Below are 19,147 nucleotides of genomic sequence, written 5' to 3'. Positions count from 1 at the left end.
TTTATAACTATGTTTGTGATGATTTAAGTTTACAAAATGAGCCCGTGACGAATAACGTTTATGAAGATACTAAATCACTATTTCTAAAACATTTCTAAAACATTATTATCCACCCAAAAAAATAATTTACATTTTTTTCTTTACATTTTTTATTTATTAATGTCTGTAAAACATTATTATCCATAGGGGGTTTTAGGTTTAGGCACCAACAGGGGGGTCTTAGGTTTAGGCACCAACTGGGGGGTCTTAGGTTTAGGCACCAACAGGGGGGTCTTAGGTTTAGGCACCAACTGGGGGGTCTTAGGTTTAGGCACCAACTGGGGGGTCTTAGGTTTAGGCACCAACAGGGGGGTCTTAGGTTTAGGCACCAACAGGGGGGTCTTAGGTTTAGGCACCAACAGGGGGGTCTTAGGTTTAGGCACCAACTGGGGGGTCTTAGATTTAGGCACCAACTGGGGGGTCTTAGGTTTAGGCACCAACAGGGGGGTCTTAGGTTTAGGCACCAACAGGGGGTCTAGGGGTTAGGGATAGGTACAGGGAGGGTTTTTAATAAACGTAAGTATAAGTTTCACTTTACAAATAGGGAAGATTAACGTTTTAAGAATTGCCGATCTCATACACATTATTTAGTGATTTATAAATTCTTAAAACACTATTTATAAACGAAATTCTACACAATATTTCTATAAACGATATTTTCCATTTATCGTTTATACCACGCGCCCTTTTTTCCCGACGCCCTTTTCGTACGTACGCGTATTTATGAGCTATCAGTTTTCATCTTACACCTATTGATCAGTTGGATTATATATATAGCAGGCCTGCTAGTTTTCCATATTCAGCAGTAATCTTTAACAGAGCTTGTATCTGGATTTCTTGGACAAAATGGTCCAACTACTGTGGAACATTGTACTACATATGCAATTTATACAGCTGTAGTTCCTACGGGATGAATGGTAGATTGATGCATGCAGTGTGGCGTATGTGTGAGTGGGGACATACCCCTGAGATTACGAGGCCCTTCATGTGTTTTTAGTGTTTTTAACTGTGTTGTGCTTTTTTGTACTTGGATGCTATCCACAATAAAGCAGTATATCCCTTTTCAACTAATGAGGCTTGAGAGAACTTGTTTCTGTACCTTTTCACAGTTCTGTATAATGCCTGAAGAAGAAACTTAATGTTTGGAAAGCTTGCAATAAACCATGTACAGTTACTCATTAAAGGTATCACCGGAATTAATGTTTGTTGGTTTGATGCCTGCATTTCTGTGCAGAAGAATGAAACTAATATTAAAACAGTGTTAAATTGTTGTGGCCCAAAATGCCACAAGATGTCAGTATAACAAATGCATATAAATATGTATGCATCACAACCTTACATCACAGCCTAGTCAATAATTATTATTATTTTGTTTTTATGTTATATTACCATGTTTTCAGTGGGAAAAGTAGAGTACCAAGCTTTCATCCTCCCATTAGAGCACCTAAATCTGTCCTGTCTTCCCGATCATGCAGCAAAACAGACACTAAAGCCAGTTTCACACTGGAAACCGGCGTTGTAGTAGTGTTGCGGTGAGATGAGCACATTGCAACGCTACACTAAAAATAACCTTCGTGGATTACCACGGCAATACGCTTCTGGCTGCAGGCCAGGAAGTGAGGTTCTCTAGCTATAACTTCCTGTGGATGAAATTTGAATTGCGCAAGTGTATTGAAAAAATACACTTCCCTGCATGTGCACCTCAACGCGAACAACGAAAATTTTTAAAAACCCTGCATTCCCATAGACTTACATGGCTTCCGATCACGGCATGTCACCACGCAAGTTGCCTAACAACACGCTGTTGCTCTTGTTGTAAATCAGCCACTTCCAGCGCATCGCATTGCGCCAGTGTGAAAGGGGCCTCACTCTGCAAGCATTTTCAGTTGAAATGTGAAAGTTGTGACAAACCATAGTTCATGCAATTATGTTATTTAGCTAGGGTCAGTATCTATTCAGTAAGGAGTCCTTGGGCAAGACTCCCTAACACTGCAGGTAGCACTTCGGCCTTTAGCAGCTTTTGAGCGCTTTGAGTCCAACAGGAGAAAAGTGCTATACAAATGTTTGGATTACTGTTATTTAAATAGAAAGATGATTTAGCAATTCTAATGGTGCCCACATTTGTGGCAATGTAATTGTTTGATTTTGTAGCCATGTGATTATTTTATCATGTCGACTGAAACGGGGATAATTCACTTTCATCATCTTTTCTGGTTGATATAATGTACACTTTTATCTGTTTTTGAGAAAAAAAATGGAAAAAAAAATATTTTAATTATTATGTTTTGTTTCACAGCAATATGAGAGATGAAGCTTACTTTATTAAAAACAAAATTATCAACATTTCCTGCAAATATGGGCCCCATTAAGCCAATACATGGGAGAATCATGTGTGCTATTGTTATCATTCACAGTTACTGACTTCCTTCGTTAGTCATGATTTGATCAGGCTTATAACACATTATTATCAGTTTATGTACGGGCTGCCAGTGTGTTTGTTGCACTGTGCTCGTTCTTACACAGTAATATTTGCCAGACTCTTCTGGTTTCATCCCAGTGATTTTTAGATAAACTTCTCCTTTACTTACATCTCTTGACTCTTGAGTCAGTCGCCCCTGAAGAGAACTGGCGTAGCTTTTGGTGTCATCATACCAGTTTGCTCCCAGCCACAGCAACTTACTTTGTGCTGTTTGCAGGATCCAGCTGACACCATACATGTTATTGCTGTCAGTGAGGGAGGCTCCGGTCACCTTACAAGTCATCTGCAGGGTCTCTGCTGGCTTCACAGTTAATAGTGGACCAGATTCCACTAACGTGATTTGTGATGCGACATCTGGAAAAAAACAAAATATCTTTATATCTTCTTAAACTTCTCAGGCATTATTTCACTGGACATGCACAACTATATAGATAAATGTTATAAAAATCAACCTACATTGAACAGAGGACACAGCACAAAGTAACCAAAAAAGACTCTCCATGTCTGGGGTGATGTTCTCTTTCTGACAGCGGTGATTCTTTCAACAAATGTTTCCTTGAGAATGTGCTTCATTTAAACAGGAAGTCATGTAAATATATTTGCATATTCCATACTATTGTGGGAAGACCTAATGGTGTAGAGCACTTTTACTATATATGCAGTATGGGTCTAGTCTCTAGTGTTTTGGAATTTTACGAATGTGGGCCCGTGCTGTAATTTCAAATTTCCTATTATTTCAGAAGCAAAGCACACACTATTAGTAGGTGTGAAAATGTCACAGTTTTAGAAAGTGATGTGAACAGGTACTGGTTGGATATTCATTCATGCGACTAGTGCAGGGATGCTCATCCGGATCCCGGGTACCCGGGTAAACCCGGGTATCCGACCATTTTTACGGTATCCGGATCGGATCCGAATCCGGATACCTGGGCCACTATCCGGATAGCGCTATCCGGATTCTATCTGGATATCTGGCCGCATAATCCGGGTACCCGCGGATATCCATCCAGATATCTGGATCCGGATAGTGTAACTAAGGAGATGATGTCATTGAGCCAATCAGAGGGCTCCCAGCAGAAGCCCTAGCAACCAATCACAGAGGGGAACCCTGGCCAGCCCCACCTGACCTCATTGAGCCAATCAGAGGCCTCCCAGCCTAAGCCCTGGCACCCAATCACAGAAGGAAACCCTGGCCAGCCCCCCTGTACAGTAAGGAGGTCTGGCATGATGAGACAGATCGTCCTTGCTTGTGTGGCTGGCTGGTCACTGACAGACTTGCTCCAGTGCTGGCTTAGCAAGTGCTGTATACAGTGATATACCTAAAGCTTTGAGTGCTAAACACCTTCACTACACTATTGTTCTATTGTTTTTTTTAGCTAGCTAGCTTGTAATTGTTTGCTTTCATTCACTCAGTTAGGTCCTGTCTGTGTCTGTGCAGGCCAGCAGGACAATATAGGGAATAGGAGGATTACTGTGTTATTGTATTGTAGTTAGTACTGCAGTTAGTTGTTATGGTGGTGGGTACACACTGTGCGTTCCCGCACTCGATTTTCTGCTCGATTCCCGTCGACTCGATTATTTCTGAAATGTCCGATTTGCGTTTCGATGGATCGTTAGGTCGATTTGGCATACTTTACATGCAAATCAACCTAACGATCCATCGAAACACAAATCGGACCACCATAACACAGTGTGCGCTGTCTGTCCTCTACTCTGCGGTCTGTTACTCCGTGCTGATTTGATGTAAAGTCCAACCCCGATTTTATTAAAGTAAAAGTACCCCACATCATCTGGTGACATCATCACGTATAAGTTGTACTATGTCTGCTAGCACCGGCAGCTGGGGGAGGGGCCACAAGGGCAAGAGGACAGGAAACAACATTACGGCCACCCTCAGAAGATCTGCCATGTCCCATGTCAGTGTCGACCACAGCGGGCAGCCTACCCTCAGTCAGCGAGCTTTTCGCTCCAGGCACCGCGATTGAACTCAGGGCTGTTAGCCGAAAGGAGTTTGAGGAGGATGTTCTGGGTTTTGAGGAGGGAGGGGTATGATGTTGATGAAGGGATGAAGGACCGTGGCTACCATCCGCAGGATGGGGATGTCAGCTCTGACTCTGAGGAGGAGGATGCGTCGGTAGGTTTGGCATGGAGGATCAGCATTGCAGACAGTGGCCATGGAATGCGGGACCCACCACATCCTTCTACCACTACCACCAGCCGCACCACTCAACCCCCAACCGCCACAGGGAGAAAAGCCGCAGCATCCCATTCAGGCCGCAGGGGAATCTTCACCTCCCCAATCTGGCCGCCACGGGGCCACAGGCCACTGCTGCTGATACCGCCACCTATATTCAACCCAAAACACAATTGCGCTGTCATTTTTTTGGAGTTGTCTGGGCTGAAAACTGTCATGTCCCAGTTGAGCGATTGGACTTTGGACACAATGTGGGCTGCACGATCGCTGTCTGGAACCTAGTCCTGATGTTAATTGACAGCTTTTTTTTTTTTTTTTTTTTTTTTAATTTTAGGTCCACCAAATAATGAATTAGTGTTTCCCTTTAAAAAAACATGATGCTACATGCATCATTTACCCTAAAAACCCCTTTAAAAGCTATTTAAAGGGCACTTCCGGTTTTTCTATCCGGATACCCAAATAGGTCGGGTAATTTGGTTGGATATCCGGATCCGATCCGGATATATCCGCAAGGTCGGATCCGGATATCTGAATCGGATCCGGATATCTGGGTACCTGGATCCGGATCCGGACGGGTAATGAAAAGCACTACCCGAGCATCCCTGGACTAGTGCCCACTGCCAGACATTGGTCAGCGAGTGTCTAATAAATGGGAGGTTTACTGTGTAGGCAAAGCCTCTGACTGTCTCCTCTATCACCATCTCCTAAAGCTGACCATTCATGGGGAGACATGACGTCTCTAGAGAGCATAATATGTTAGGAACAAATCTTCAGAGAATGTCTAAATAAAATAATGAGGTAGCTTAAACTAGACACATGTTTATGTACCAGAAGATGTTTCATTACCCTAATGATGCTATTGCATTGTTAAATATCCTATACCATAGAATCCTAGACTAGGTACCCTGCTTGTATTTGTACTTTCTTAAAGAGGAGCTTAGTGAATACTATTTTTTTAACAAAATTACTTTATAAGTTATTTAGTCAGTGTTTGTCCACTGGGAATTCATTCCACACCCTGGCTTACATTTTTAAGTTCATCATCACATTGCAATATCTTTACTGCTGGCAAGGAGCACCACTGTGGAATGTTTGTTGTGTGTTCTGAAGTGAGCAGGAACAACACCTGGGTCCATATGCTATTATTTTTTTTTCCTGAGATATTTTCACACCTTATCAATAAAATGCCTTTTAAACCATCGGCAAGCGAGAAAATACACTAAATAATTTTGATAGTACTTTTCACCTACTTTTTGGTACTCAGTAGTGCTGAAAAGTTGTGTGTTTTTTTTCTTAAAGTTGAAAAACCATCTGCTAGGAGAAAACTCATGAGAAAAAGTTAATTGCATATGGGCCCTATTTTTTATATTTGGCGGGTGCTGCAGGCACCCATTTTTCAGAAATAAAAAGTTATGGTCCGCACCACTTGGCAGCCCAACAGCATGTATTATGAAGGTATTTTGCAATAAAAATGTGCTTTTTGCTGAAATTGGGTGCCCAGATTTCCTGCTGCCTCAGATTTCTTGGCACCTTTTTTTCATGCACGCCTTCACAAGTTTATTTGTTAAGATGCCTTATTTAAAGTAAAAGTGAAGTGACCTAAAAGAAAAAAGTTACATACTTGTCCATGGAGAGGGAAGGCTTTGAATCTCATAGAGCCTTCCCAGTTCTAACTCCATGCCCTCGGCCCACTGTTGTGTCCCCCCATTGAAGTTATGCAACCAACTGGTTCAAGATGCTTCTGGGAGTCCTCAGAGGGCTTCAGAAGCAGTTATGTCCTTGAGCACTTTCAAGAGGTGGCTTCATACTGCTCATGTGCACTCACGCATGCCCAGCCTTCTAAGGACCCATGAAAACACAGAATTTCATTGGGGGCCAATAGTGGACCAAGGGAACGGAGAGAGAGAGGTCCAGGAATACTCTATGACAGTGATGGCTAACCTAACCACGCCGGCGCTCTGACGTCATCGGACGTCCTCCGGGCTCTATTGCGCATGCGCAGAACTACTGCGCATGCGCAGTAGAGCCCGGAGGACGTCCGATGACGTCAGAGCGCCGGCGTGGGACGCAGAAGTACCAGGACTTGGAGCGCAGAAGAGCCCGACCTGGCAGCCGGCCTGGCCAGGTCGGGCGCGCCACCGGAGACCACCGGGAGCCTGCGGAGCGGCGGCGAGGGCACCTCCTGCCTGCCACGGGCTGGAGGAAGCCCCAGGTAAGTGGAAATTGATTTTGATTTTTTACCCACCCTCCCTGAACCTTCCCTTTAAGTCATGTGATTCACTGGACTGGAGGACTGAAGTAAGAGGTATACGGAGGCTGCCATATTTATTTCCTTTTAATCAATACCAGTTGCCTGGCAGCCCTGCTGGTCTATTTCTCTGCAGAAGTATCTAAATAACACCAGAAACAAGCATGCAGCTACTCTTGTCAGATCTGACATTAATGTCAGAAATGCCTGATCTGCTGCATGCTTGTTCAGGGGCTATGGCTAATAGTATTAGAGGCAGAGGATCAGCAGGAGGGCCTGGCAACTGGCATTGCTTAGATGGAAATAAATATGGCAGCCTCCATATCCCTCTCTCTTCAGTTGTCCTTTAAGAGTTTCCTTGGCTGTGTGTTTTGGATCGTTGTCTTGCTAAAAATGTCCACCCTCATTACATATTCATCATTCCGGTCTATAGCAGCAGTTTCTTATCTAGGACGTACTAGTACAAAATTTCCCCTTTCATCTATCCTACAATTAAATAAAGTCAACCTGTGCTATTTGCTGAAAAACAGCCCCGTACCATGATGCTACCACCTCCAAACGTCACCGTTGGTATCATATTTCACCATCCCCCCCATTCCCCCCTCTCCCCCTCAAATACACAGAGTGTGAAATGAGGACATCTAAAGAATGCACATTTAGCTTCATGTACCCAGACTATATTCTCTCAAAATGTAATTGGCCTGTCCAATGGAGTCTTGCATGGTGGGTGTGTATAAAGGCCTTGCTGGTTGAATTAATGACTTATTGTTTTCTTTGAAACTGGTCTACCTGCTAAAACAGGTTTTTCTTAAACTCTCCGTGAGTGTTCCTTTGCTCTTTGATATCTTCTGATTACTCTTTTAACTTTTCTGTCAGAAATCTCGCAAGAAGCACCTGGTCATATCCAGTTTATGGTGAAATTATATTTCTGGAGTATGGCCCCAATGGTGGTCACTGGAACATTCAGAAGCTTACATCTGTCACCATTGCTTTCACTATGTTTTGTAACAAGATGTTGTGAAGGACTTGAGCTGTGGCCTAGCAATAGGGGATGCAGATCTTGTGACCACATTGAGGCCCCTGGACCAGAGGGGCTCATTAGAGGTGCTCCATCATTCATCTTACTAACTTGTTATTCTTGTTATTGGTGCTATGCTAAAAATGAACACCTTTAACCACTTCAGGATCACAGGTTTTTCCCCTTAAAAACCAAAACAACTTTCACATTTCAGCGCTCCTCCCATTCATTCAGCGATAACTTTATTGTTACTTATCACACTGAAATGATCTATATATTGTTTTTTTTCGCCACAAATTATGCTTTCTTTGGGTGGTAGTTTTTGCTCTGAATTATTTTATTTTATATGCATTGTAAAGGGAATAATAAGGAAAAAAGAAAAAAAATGATTATTTCTCTGTTTTCAGCCATTATAGTTTTAAAATAAAATGTGCTTTGGTACATAAAACCCACACATCTTATTTGCCCATTTGTCCGGTTTATTACAACGTTTAAATTGTGTCCCTAGTACAATGTATGGTGATAATATTTTAACTGGAAATGAAGGAGCATTTTTCCATTTAGGGATTTTTAATACTTTTTCACTTATTACAAGAACTTTTTTTGAAAAAATATACTCATGACATCCGTATTACAAAAGTCCCTAAGGTAACTATTTATGTAAAAAAAATTAAATAATGTAATTTAAAAAAAAAAAATTTAACAAGTGTTTTATTTCTGTAACTGTGGGGCAGGAATGGAAGGGGTTAAAAGTGATAAAAAAAATAATAATAATAAACTTGCTATGGAAAACAGTATAGTGGAAAAAATAGGTGTATTTTACTTTTTGGCCACAAGATGGTGCTACTGAGACCGTGTTTCTATTAAAAGAACACAGCTGAACACGGAAGTGTCGGGTCTCAGAGCTTATGCGACGTTAAAAAGCTCTGCGAAGACACGGGAACGGTGATCGGGATTGAGAATGAAAAGATTCTCACATCCTGATCACAGATGGAGGGGGCTGCGACGGTGGATCGGCGGAAAACAGTGGGGGATCGTGAATGCGATGGTAAGGCAGCAGTACGCATATCTACGCCCCTGATCCGCAAGTGAAGTTTAAAGGGGCGTGGATATGCGTACCAAGGATCCTAAAATGGTTAACCAGTTCGCATTCAGTCGTTTTTCGCTTCATGCATCCGAACAATGTTCACCTCCCATTCATTAGCCTATAACTTTATTACTACTTATCACAATGAACTAATCTATATCTTGTTTTTTCCGCCACCAATTAGGCTTTCTTTGGGGGGTACATTTTACTAAGAGCCACTTTACTGTAAATGCATTTTAAAAGGAAGAATAAGAAAAAAACGGAAACAAATCATTATTTCTCACTTTTCGGCAATTATAGTTTTAAAATAATACATGCCTCCATAATTAAAACCCACGTATTGTATATGCCCATTTGTCCCGGTTATTACACCATTTAAATTATGTCCCTATCACAATGTATGGCGACAATATTTTATTTGGAAATAAAAGTGCATTTTTTCCGTTTTGCATTCATCACTATTTACAAGCTTATAATAATAATAAAAAAGAAATATTTCATCTTTACATAGATATTTAAAAAGTTTAGACCCTTAGGTAAATATTTGTGTTTTTTTTTTTTTATTGTAATGTTTTTTTGTTTTTTTTAATTAAACATTTTATGTGGGTATTTTTGGGAGGGTGGGATTGAAATATAATTTTTTTTGTAAATATGTGTATTTTTATTTTTATTTAACATTTAGGTGTAGTTTACTTTTTGGCCACAAGATGGCAGCCATGAGTTGTTTACAGTGACGTCACTCTAAGCGTACCACGTACGCTTAGAGCGACATAGGAAGCAGAAAAAGCGTAGCTTCCGAGAGAAGCTGTCGCTTTTTCTGCGGGGGAGAGGAATCCGTGATCGGGCACCGTTGCCCGATTCACTGATTCACTGGCTAACAAACCGCCGGCCGGGAGCGCGCGTGCACGCGCGCGATCGGCCGCGTGGACGCGCAGGAGCGCACATGGCTTCCTGGACGTGAGTTTCACGTCCAGGAATGTCAAATAGTTAAAGAGACACTGAAGCGAAAAAAAAAATATGATATTATGATATGTATGTGTAGTACAGCTAAGAAATAAAACATTAAGATCAGATACATCAGTCTAATTGTTTCCAGTACAGGAAGAGTTAAGAAACTCCAGTTGTTATCTCTATGCAAAAAAGCCATTAAGCTCTACGACTTTCAAAGTCCTGGAGAAGGCTGTCTTCTGACTTTTATTATCTCAACTGTTAGTGAACAAATTTCTTTTTCTCTGCCAGAGGAGAGGTCATTAGTTCACAGACTGCTCTGAAAGAATCATTTTGAATGCTGAGTGTTATGTAATCTGCACATATTAGAGAATGATGCAATGTTAGAAAAAACACTATGGGTTCGATTCACAAAGCGGTGATAACCCAGTTAAAGACTTTAGGCGTGATAACCATTTTTATCATGCCTAAACTCAGTTTAGGCATGATAAGTTTAGGCATGATAGGTTTAGGCATGATAAGTTTAGATAAGTTTAGATCGCGGGCAAAGTCCCGCATGCAAAGCAGCGCCATTAAACTCTATGCAAAGTGCACCAAACTTTGCTAGCACAAAACTTTTGATCAGCTGTGCACTGCGGTGCTAACCCAGTTGGTGCTTAAACTTATCACGCCTAAAAACTTATCATTCCTAAACTTATCATGCCTAAACTTATCACACCTAAACTTATCACACTTAAACTTATCATGCCTAAACTGAGTTTAGGCGTGATAAAGGGCTTTTCGCCAGCGTGCTAACTGTTAGCACCGCTTTGTGAATCAGGCCCTATATACCTGAAAATAAAAATATGAGAATATTTTCTTTGCTGCTAATCTTCTAGTAATTATTCATGGTACACAACCAATTTATTATATCATTTTTTTTTCGCATCAGTGTCTCTTTAAATGGGCATGAAATTGTGTGTTTCCTTACTCTGATTACAAATCCCTGACACTGCAGCTATATTTGGTAGGTTTTGGGATTCATATCAATAGAGAGCTTAGGACCCATGTAATACTCACACTGGGGCCCCAAGCTCCTCAGCTACACCATAGATCTTGAGAGATATTTTGCCCATTATAAGACGCTAAGGTTTTGATATCTTAGTAATGAGAAGTCTTTTTATCACTCCCAGGCCGCCCTTGAGGCAGGGTGAGGCAGGTTGCTCAGGCGGCGGAAGTGGGGCCGGTGCCCGCCTATCAGTTGGAGGGGGGGCCGCCGAGCTGGAGGGAGAGCGCATAGGGGGACCCAGGTGAGGGAGGGAAGGTCCAACCCCCCTCCCCACTGCTGTGCCCGCTACTCCACTTCCTGGCTGCTACCCACTTCAGGCTAACGGGGGGGGGGGGAGGGGCATCCTCACAATTTTGTGGGGAAACGTCTAGAACCGGCCATGCTTTTTTATGGACCACCGATTGGGACTAAACCAGTGGACCTTATTTCTTCATGTGTTCAATACTTATTCCGTATCATTCCTCTTTACTCCATATAACTTAATTTATGAAATTATTTGTTTTGATTTATTTGCATGTATGGAATACTTAGGTTGTTACTGACATCTAGTGTGCATTTCATGTCAATCGCGGCATTCAAAATATATGGATAAATTGATGAGGGTTGGGACTAATTTTGAGAGCACCTGGTTTAGTCTATAGGGCACTATTAATGCTTGACTTGAGTTAAAAATGTAAATTTACTTTTACTAAAAGTAAAATGATGTTGCGTGTTGCAAATAAACTCAAACTATTTAGTAATTTAATGTTATTAAAATTGCCTTTCCATGTAAGTCAATGGGCAACGCATACATTTTAAAAATGTTGGTCGCAGCAGTGCCGTGCGCATGCGTGGAACGAGAGGAACACGACAGGGAAACCTGGGAATCCCGGTGATGTACTTCCTGTCCAGCTGGGATTTCATCACTGGGTGACAGGCATGCGGGGAAGTAGCACTATGCATATGACTTGTCGGCACACTTTGCCGCAGGGTCATATGTTTGTGGTTTTTTTGTGGTGCAATACAGCTGGGGCGCAACACACCACAAATGCATATTTGAACTGCAAAACTTGCCTAAAACACTTTAAAGGACCACTATTGCGAAAATTTTTAAAATTTTAAATACAGTTACATACATACAAATAAGAAGTATGTTCATTCAAGATTAAAATGAGATATAAATTACTTTTCTCCTACGTTGCTGTCACGTACAGTAGTTAGTAGAAATATAACAGAACTGACAGGTTTTTGACTGTGTAGCGTGCGCTTGGCCATTTTTACTTTGCGCTACTCAATTTAAGTTGTGCTGCTTTAGCAGCACAGCTTAATGAATCAAGGCCATTGTGTCACTGTTTTCTAGTAATAACTTGCAATTCATTTATTGTGTTTTACATAACCCTTGACGTTTTCTACTTATTGCAATGCTTATATGTGAGTTAGAACTGTGGCAGACCACAGTACTATTTATTGACATTTCATATCTCTGCGTGCTGTGGTCCTATTTATTCAGCCATTTTTTGATACCACACATATCGCAAGACAGAAGAGGAGGCTTCATCCAACATTTGCTGGGCAGGGTTACTTACACCGCTGCTAAGTTTATGTACATTTGGCCCCACCCATGACCATGCCTACATTCTACTGCATGTCCACGCCCATTTTGCGGGACTGCAGGAGTTCCTGGATTTCTTTGTGTCCTAGAAACACCCCTGCCTAACACTAAGAATCCCCCCCAAACCAATGCCTAACATTACCCCCCATCTACGCCTAACACAAACCTCCCTACCAATGCCTAACCCCACCCATGCTAAGTATGCCTTATACCAGTGATGTCAAACTGGTTCTTCAAGGGCCGAGGTCCTCACACATTTTTGACACAGCTCAAATGAATTGATGGGCCTGAATCAGGAAAGGTGTGGTCCATCAGGTAGAACACATTCCTCTCTTTCTCAGTCCATTCGAAACACGGGCCTGGAGTTTGACACCTGTGCCTTACACTAACCACCCACCTCCTACCCCTAAGTTTGTAGCTGCTAATTGAAAATTACCTAGCGTGAGGTGTGGGCCAGAATTACCTGCCTCATCACCAAGCGTCTGATGACATAAATAATAAAGAGGTATCCATACCATTCCATTTTTAATTATTTTTTTTTGCCCCTGGTAGATTTCAACCAAGACCACAAAATTATTTGAACTTGGACTTAAAATGGACCAGAACTCTTGCACAGGACAAAAGGAAAACATAAAGAAATACACCCTGTATGTATTAAGAGAGTTTAGCCACATCTGTGTCTAATGACAAGTTGTAATTTGATCACTCCCCTGTGTCAGCTGACTGCCACAGGATGTTAACAATATGTCGGCTTCCATAAAAGCAGGAAGTAGAAACACTGCAGATTTATTGTAGGATTTGTATAAGCTGTAACAAAGAAATGTTTTTCTTTAAAGGTTATTCTGTTGCATATCTTCTAGACCAGAGAGGAAGTTCTATGCTCAGGTCCGCTTTTAAAGGGCAATATTACACAAAAACGTATAATTTGCAGTAAAAGCAGAATGAAAAATAAGGCTTTTGATGATTATCTATTCAGCCTGCGTGTACATAAGGATTGATCTCTAAAACCTGGCAATGCCCTGTGGCAGGGAACACACTTGACTTTCAGTTTTCCGCGCACGTTTTTCTGCATACTTTTTCTGCACACTAAGTGTGTTTCCATGCAGGAAAAGGCGTGCATTTTTTTCACAGCAGCTGATGTAATTGATACAGAAAACTGCCAAAATGTTCAGAATCAGGATGCAGAATGTCAGGTTTTTTTTTGCGCGCGACCAACACAGTAAGTGTGTACTAGCACATTGATTAACATGAGTTCTGTGCAGAAAACGCGCACGAAAACAGTCAAGTGTGTTCCCTGCCTGAAACTTATGGACAGTTAACATTTGCGTCCTAAATCTATTTGGCCAAAATGACAGAAGTACAACATTTGTGACTTAAAGTACATACAATGCTGCATTTAATGTGGTTTTTAATAAACCATTAAAGTGAATGTAAACCGAAAAAACAAACAAACAGATACTTACCTATAGAGGGGGAAGGCTGGAGGTCCTACAGAGCCTTGCCGCACCTCTCACGGTCCCCGCGTTCCAGCACTGTCATGCCTGGTAGCAGTATCTGGCCAATAGGTCAAATACTGCTCTGTGCCGCTGTAACCAGTATTTGTTTGCCAACTTGGGAGAAATCCACCAGACACTGACGCAGAATAAATTTTAACAAGAATTTTATTAGGACCAAAAAGAAAAAGAAAACAATAGGTCCAAGTTCAACTTCTCTCAACCAATGAAAATTATTACAAAGTATAATCTAGAACACTTCAGTCTTCTTGAAATCTTCGTCCTCCAATCTAAGCAAAACTTCTTGGAGCTAAGAAGAAACATGCAATACAATCACAGAACATTTACACGGTAAGTATCTAACTCGATTTACTGCTGACTTCTTACTATGAAGTACATAAGAAATACTTGTATCTTCGCTTTGAGTTTATCAGTTTCTCATATGCAGTTCATGAAGATAAGTCATATCTTTAGTGCAAAAAAAAAAAAACATTTCTAAAACAGTGTCACTTATTCAAGACTCTAATTTTGCTGATCAGCAAAACCTTATTTTACTCCCATTTAAAGGGATTACCCAAACTCTCAATACAATCCTTGTGGGTAAACTCTGGGTACTGGATTATCAGTCCTTATTCCAGATTTCGGATATTGGATAAAATAAATTAAATAAATAGATAAAAGAAATAAATATAGTCAATAGATAGATAGTCACTTATAAATAAACCGTTCATTTAAATGGCCCATCTCAGCATGTATGTATATAGTAGGCGGCGGAGTCCGTAACAGTCTATGTGGGGATTAGGACACAGGTTTAGAGACATTATCTCCAGGTGATAAACTGGGTTTGAATTAGCAGGCTGTTATTACAGTCCGTATACTTATTTGTAGAAACCATATCAGGCAAAGTGTTGTTATGAAGAGTTAAACAGTATCTGCTATACGAAATAGTAAAAAAACTGTTCAGGAAGGTGACCCTTATCTCTGCAATAGCATTTGCTCACTCACTTCCCCTTTAATAATGAAAAATCAATGACTAATGACAGGCAGGCAGTGAGAGAATCTCAGTTTCTTCTTCTAATCTCCTCAAAACCCGAGTGTTATTACTAACAGAGTCTGTTTAATAATATAATAAACTGTCTTTCTCCCCTTCTTTATAAATTGGCCTGATACACATATAGATTATACTCATCATCAACTCCAAAATCTTCATTGTGGATTCTTTGACTGCTATTCTTTCTTGTGACTCCTTTAAACAGTAATGCCTCTCTCTGTATACCCTTTTTCTGTCTCTGTCAAATAGCTGCTGATTGCTGTAGGGTAATAACATGGAACTCCGGTCAATTGCCCGATCGCTTCCGCATCTGTCTCTTCAGAACGGTCCCTGCAGCTCCTGCAGTGTCCTTCCCCTTTGCCTCACGCCGCCACAACAGCGCCACAGAAGACCCGGCGAACAGGTCTTCTCAACGGCTCTCCTCGTGCCGCTGCTCAAGTGCTGTTATCCCGCCCCGCCGACATGCGTCTTGGTTGCCGTAGCAACCACTAAGAGTGCATGGGACCAATAGGTCGCGTGCACTACCCTTTCCCCACAGCACGCACAGCAGAGAAAAAAAAAAAACTGCCTGCCAGTCTACCCACACTCCTGAGTCAGCAGCAGCTAATTAAAGCTGCTGACAAGGAGAATATGTATATTTACACAGGCTACACCGCCACTGGAGGCTTCAGAAGTCTTTGGGAGCCTGAGTGCTCCTGAAGACGGGCAGCTCCTTACAGCTCATGCACTAGTGCAATCTGTCATGTTCTCATGCATGCGCAGTACCGAGCTACCTGTCTTCGGGAGTACTCGGACTTCCGAAGCCTCCTGTTATGGCGGATCGGAACAGTGGTGATGGCGCTCGATCGAGGGGACCATGAGAGGAACAAGAAGGCTCTATAGGACCCACAGCCTGCGTATGTATGTTCGTGGTGCCGGTGATCTGGGCACAGAGTGAGCCAAATGACAGCTCACCCTGCTGCCGCTCAATACACCGCCCGCACTAAATACTATTCCCTTGCTGCAACTCGGAGGGAGGTGTGATTCAGGGTCTGGTGATCACCAGATCCCTGAAATTACCCTAAGGCCAGAAACCCACTAGGAGCGATTTTCTGAGCGTTTTGCGATTTGAAAGCTCTTGCTAGTGTAATGTTATGGGTGTGATCCCACTTGAGCGATATGATTTTATAAAAATCCCCCATAGCATTGCATTAGCAAGAGCTTTTTCAAATCACTAGTGATTAGAAATCGCTCCTAGTGGGTTTCTGGCCTTACACGGGGCACAGTATAGCTGAACGCCGGGTGCCAAAATAACCTGCTTCGCCAGATCATTCCCTCTCCTTAGGTAATTATCTTTTTGGTTTTTTTTTTCCAATTTACACTAGCTTCAAGTACTGACTGACTGAACAAGGTGATTCAGGAGAATTTGTACAGCCTTCCGCCTCCCCTCACAAACTGTGGGCGTCTCTGCAGAACAGTAATATATTGCTGAGTCATCTTTCCTCAGATCTCTAACGTCTAGATACACTTCATTCTTGGGCACGTCTCTGGATAAAGTGATTCGGCTTTGCAATAAAGGGTTGTAAGCTGTGCCCTGTTTATAATTAAGATGAGCCAGAAATTCCATACTGCCTCCAGAAAGTTGCCTCACAAAATCCACTGCATGCATCTTGCTTCCATCTGTGATTACTACACCAGTCACCTTGCAGGTCAGCCGCATGGCTTCAGAGGGCTTCTGTACAGATGGTACCAAAAGTGACAGTGAGATCTGGGAGAAGACACCTAGCAACAGATAGTAAAGATCAGTGGCAACATCGTAAGTCATCAAAATAGGGAAAAAATAATTGTGCTTAACCTTACATGGCACTGATGAGACTACAAAGATGAGAAGAAATTGTATCACCATTGTGGTATTATGTGGATGCACTATAAGCAGTGTACTTAACTACACATGGTTTATAAGAGGTTCAGCAAGTTCAGTCATTTGCATAGGTTTGCTTATCCTGTGGACAAGGTCGCATTTATAGTTCAGGCTGTCCAGGGAAATCTTCAGTACCTCCACTTACAGTGCAAGTACAAATGCTGCACTTAGTGCAATAAGTAGACAAAGGGCTTGATTCACTAAACCGTTAAAACACGTGGAAAGTTTATGCTGTTTGTGTGCTAAGTTTTAGCGTGCGAACGGCATTACGTGTCGCGCACTAATTGCGGTATGTCATTGAAATCAATGGTGCTTCGCCCGCTCAGTAGATAGAGTTTGTTAATGAAATTATGAATGGTGCTTACATTACCATGTGCCGTACTGTAACGCGGCGCGCGCAAAGGCTTACGCGCGTTGCATAATGAAATATATACAATAATAATTCAGGATACATTCCACTCGCATGATCCGCAGTGACTTTGCGTGCTAAGTATCATCACGTGAAGTCACTGCAGATCATGAAACTTTGCATGCAAAGCGCTTGCGCGCAAACCTTTACTCGCATCTTAGCACGTGCAAAGCAGCTTTTCACTGCCATGCTAAGTGTCAGCACGGCTTTGTGAATCAAGCCCAAAGTGTGGGTCTAACAGTGTAGGTGTAAAAGTGGAAATTAGCATGCATTGTTTACATTTGTGTTCTTATTAGAGATGGCCCGAACAGTTCGCATGCGAACTTATTAGCGCGAACATCACTGGTTCGCGTTCGAACGCAAACTTTATGTGAGTTCGACCCGTCCCCTATACTACATCATCGGGCTAAACTTTGACCCTCTACATCACAGTCAGCAGACACATGGTAGCCAATCAGGCTGCACTCCCGCCTGGAGCCCCCCCCCTTATATAAGGCAGCAGCGTTGGCCATGTTCTCACTCTATGTGCTGCAGTATTAGTGAGAGAAGGGAGAGACATTGGAGAGATAGGGAAAGCGATAATTAGGAGGTCTGCTAGCTTGCTCCTTGCTGATATTTGTTGCTAAAAAGCACCCCAAAACAGCTCTTTTGAGAGCAAATGTTCTAGTGATGTGTTGTTTTTTGTGTGGCCCACTGACACTTGCATATACAGCCCAATATGTCGCAGCTGGCCCTTGCTAATTGCTATACTGTGCCAGGCTCAGCACATTCAGTGCCTACCTGTGTGTGTGACAGCTGCACATTTGTAATACTAGTCTGCATACCTGTTTATGTTCACTGCACCTGTGTGACAGCAAGCAGTTTTATATTCCAGTCACTGCATACCTGTTCACGGTACCTGTGTGTGTGACAGCTGCACATTTGTAATACCAGTCCGTGCACACCTGTTCACTGCACCTGCATGACAGCACACAGTTTTATATACCAGTCACTGCATACCTGTTCACGGTACCTGTGTGTGACAGCTGCACATTTGTAATACCAGTCCATGCATACTTGTTCACTGCACCTGTGTGTGTGACAGCTGCACATTGTACTATTGATACCAGTCTATGCATACCTGTTCACTGCACCTGTGTGTGTGAGGCAGGCCTGTTCGAGGTCGTGCTGTTGTGATTTTGTGCGGCTCTGGACCAAAGTAGTGTCCAGAAGGCACGTGCCATCAACCCCCAAGATTGTCAGGATGTAGTTGACTATTTAACACAGAACACCTCTTCTTCCTCAGCTTCCGCACGGATCCGTGACATATCTTCCTCCTCCTGCTCTGATTCTGGCACCCCGCTTAACACTCAATCGGCCGCCACCACCAAAGTGCCATCATCCAAGGGCTCAGCGGTGTGGGAATTTTTTTGTGTGTCTGCCTCAGATGAGAGCAATGCCATCTGTACTCTCTGTCACCAAAAATTGAGCCGTGGAAAGACCAAGACCCGTGTAGGGAAAACTTCTTTACGAAGGCACATGATGACAAAGCACACACTGCAATGGGATGACCACCTGAGAAAAAGCAGCACACAAAAGCAAAGCCACATACCGCAGTGGAAGATACCAGGCCGCAATTATTTCTCAAAAAAGGCAATACCCA

General features: G+C 42.4%; 1 protein-coding gene and 1 gene segment (V, D, J or C); both read right to left on the bottom strand.

The window, feature by feature from the left end:
• The window catches only part of LOC137554997 (Ig heavy chain V region 3-6-like), a 28,346-nt gene extending 24,811 nt beyond the window's left edge, over window positions 1-3,535 (bottom strand). The window contains 2 exon segments of the V gene segment in view: window positions 2,720-2,872; window positions 2,975-3,535. Coding sequence covers window positions 2,720-2,872; window positions 2,975-3,020 — 199 coding nt within the window.
• The window catches only part of LOC137521936 (immunoglobulin mu heavy chain-like), a 956,922-nt gene that overhangs the window by 885,187 nt on the left and 52,588 nt on the right, over window positions 1-19,147 (bottom strand). The gene's annotated exons all lie outside the window — the stretch shown is intronic.

This window comes from Hyperolius riggenbachi, chromosome 1 (assembly GCF_040937935.1).
Source record: "Hyperolius riggenbachi isolate aHypRig1 chromosome 1, aHypRig1.pri, whole genome shotgun sequence".
NCBI classification, from domain to species: Eukaryota; Metazoa; Chordata; class Amphibia; order Anura; family Hyperoliidae; genus Hyperolius; species Hyperolius riggenbachi.
Note: the sequence above shows the minus strand (reverse complement) of the source record. Positions and strands in the feature narration are given on the sequence as shown.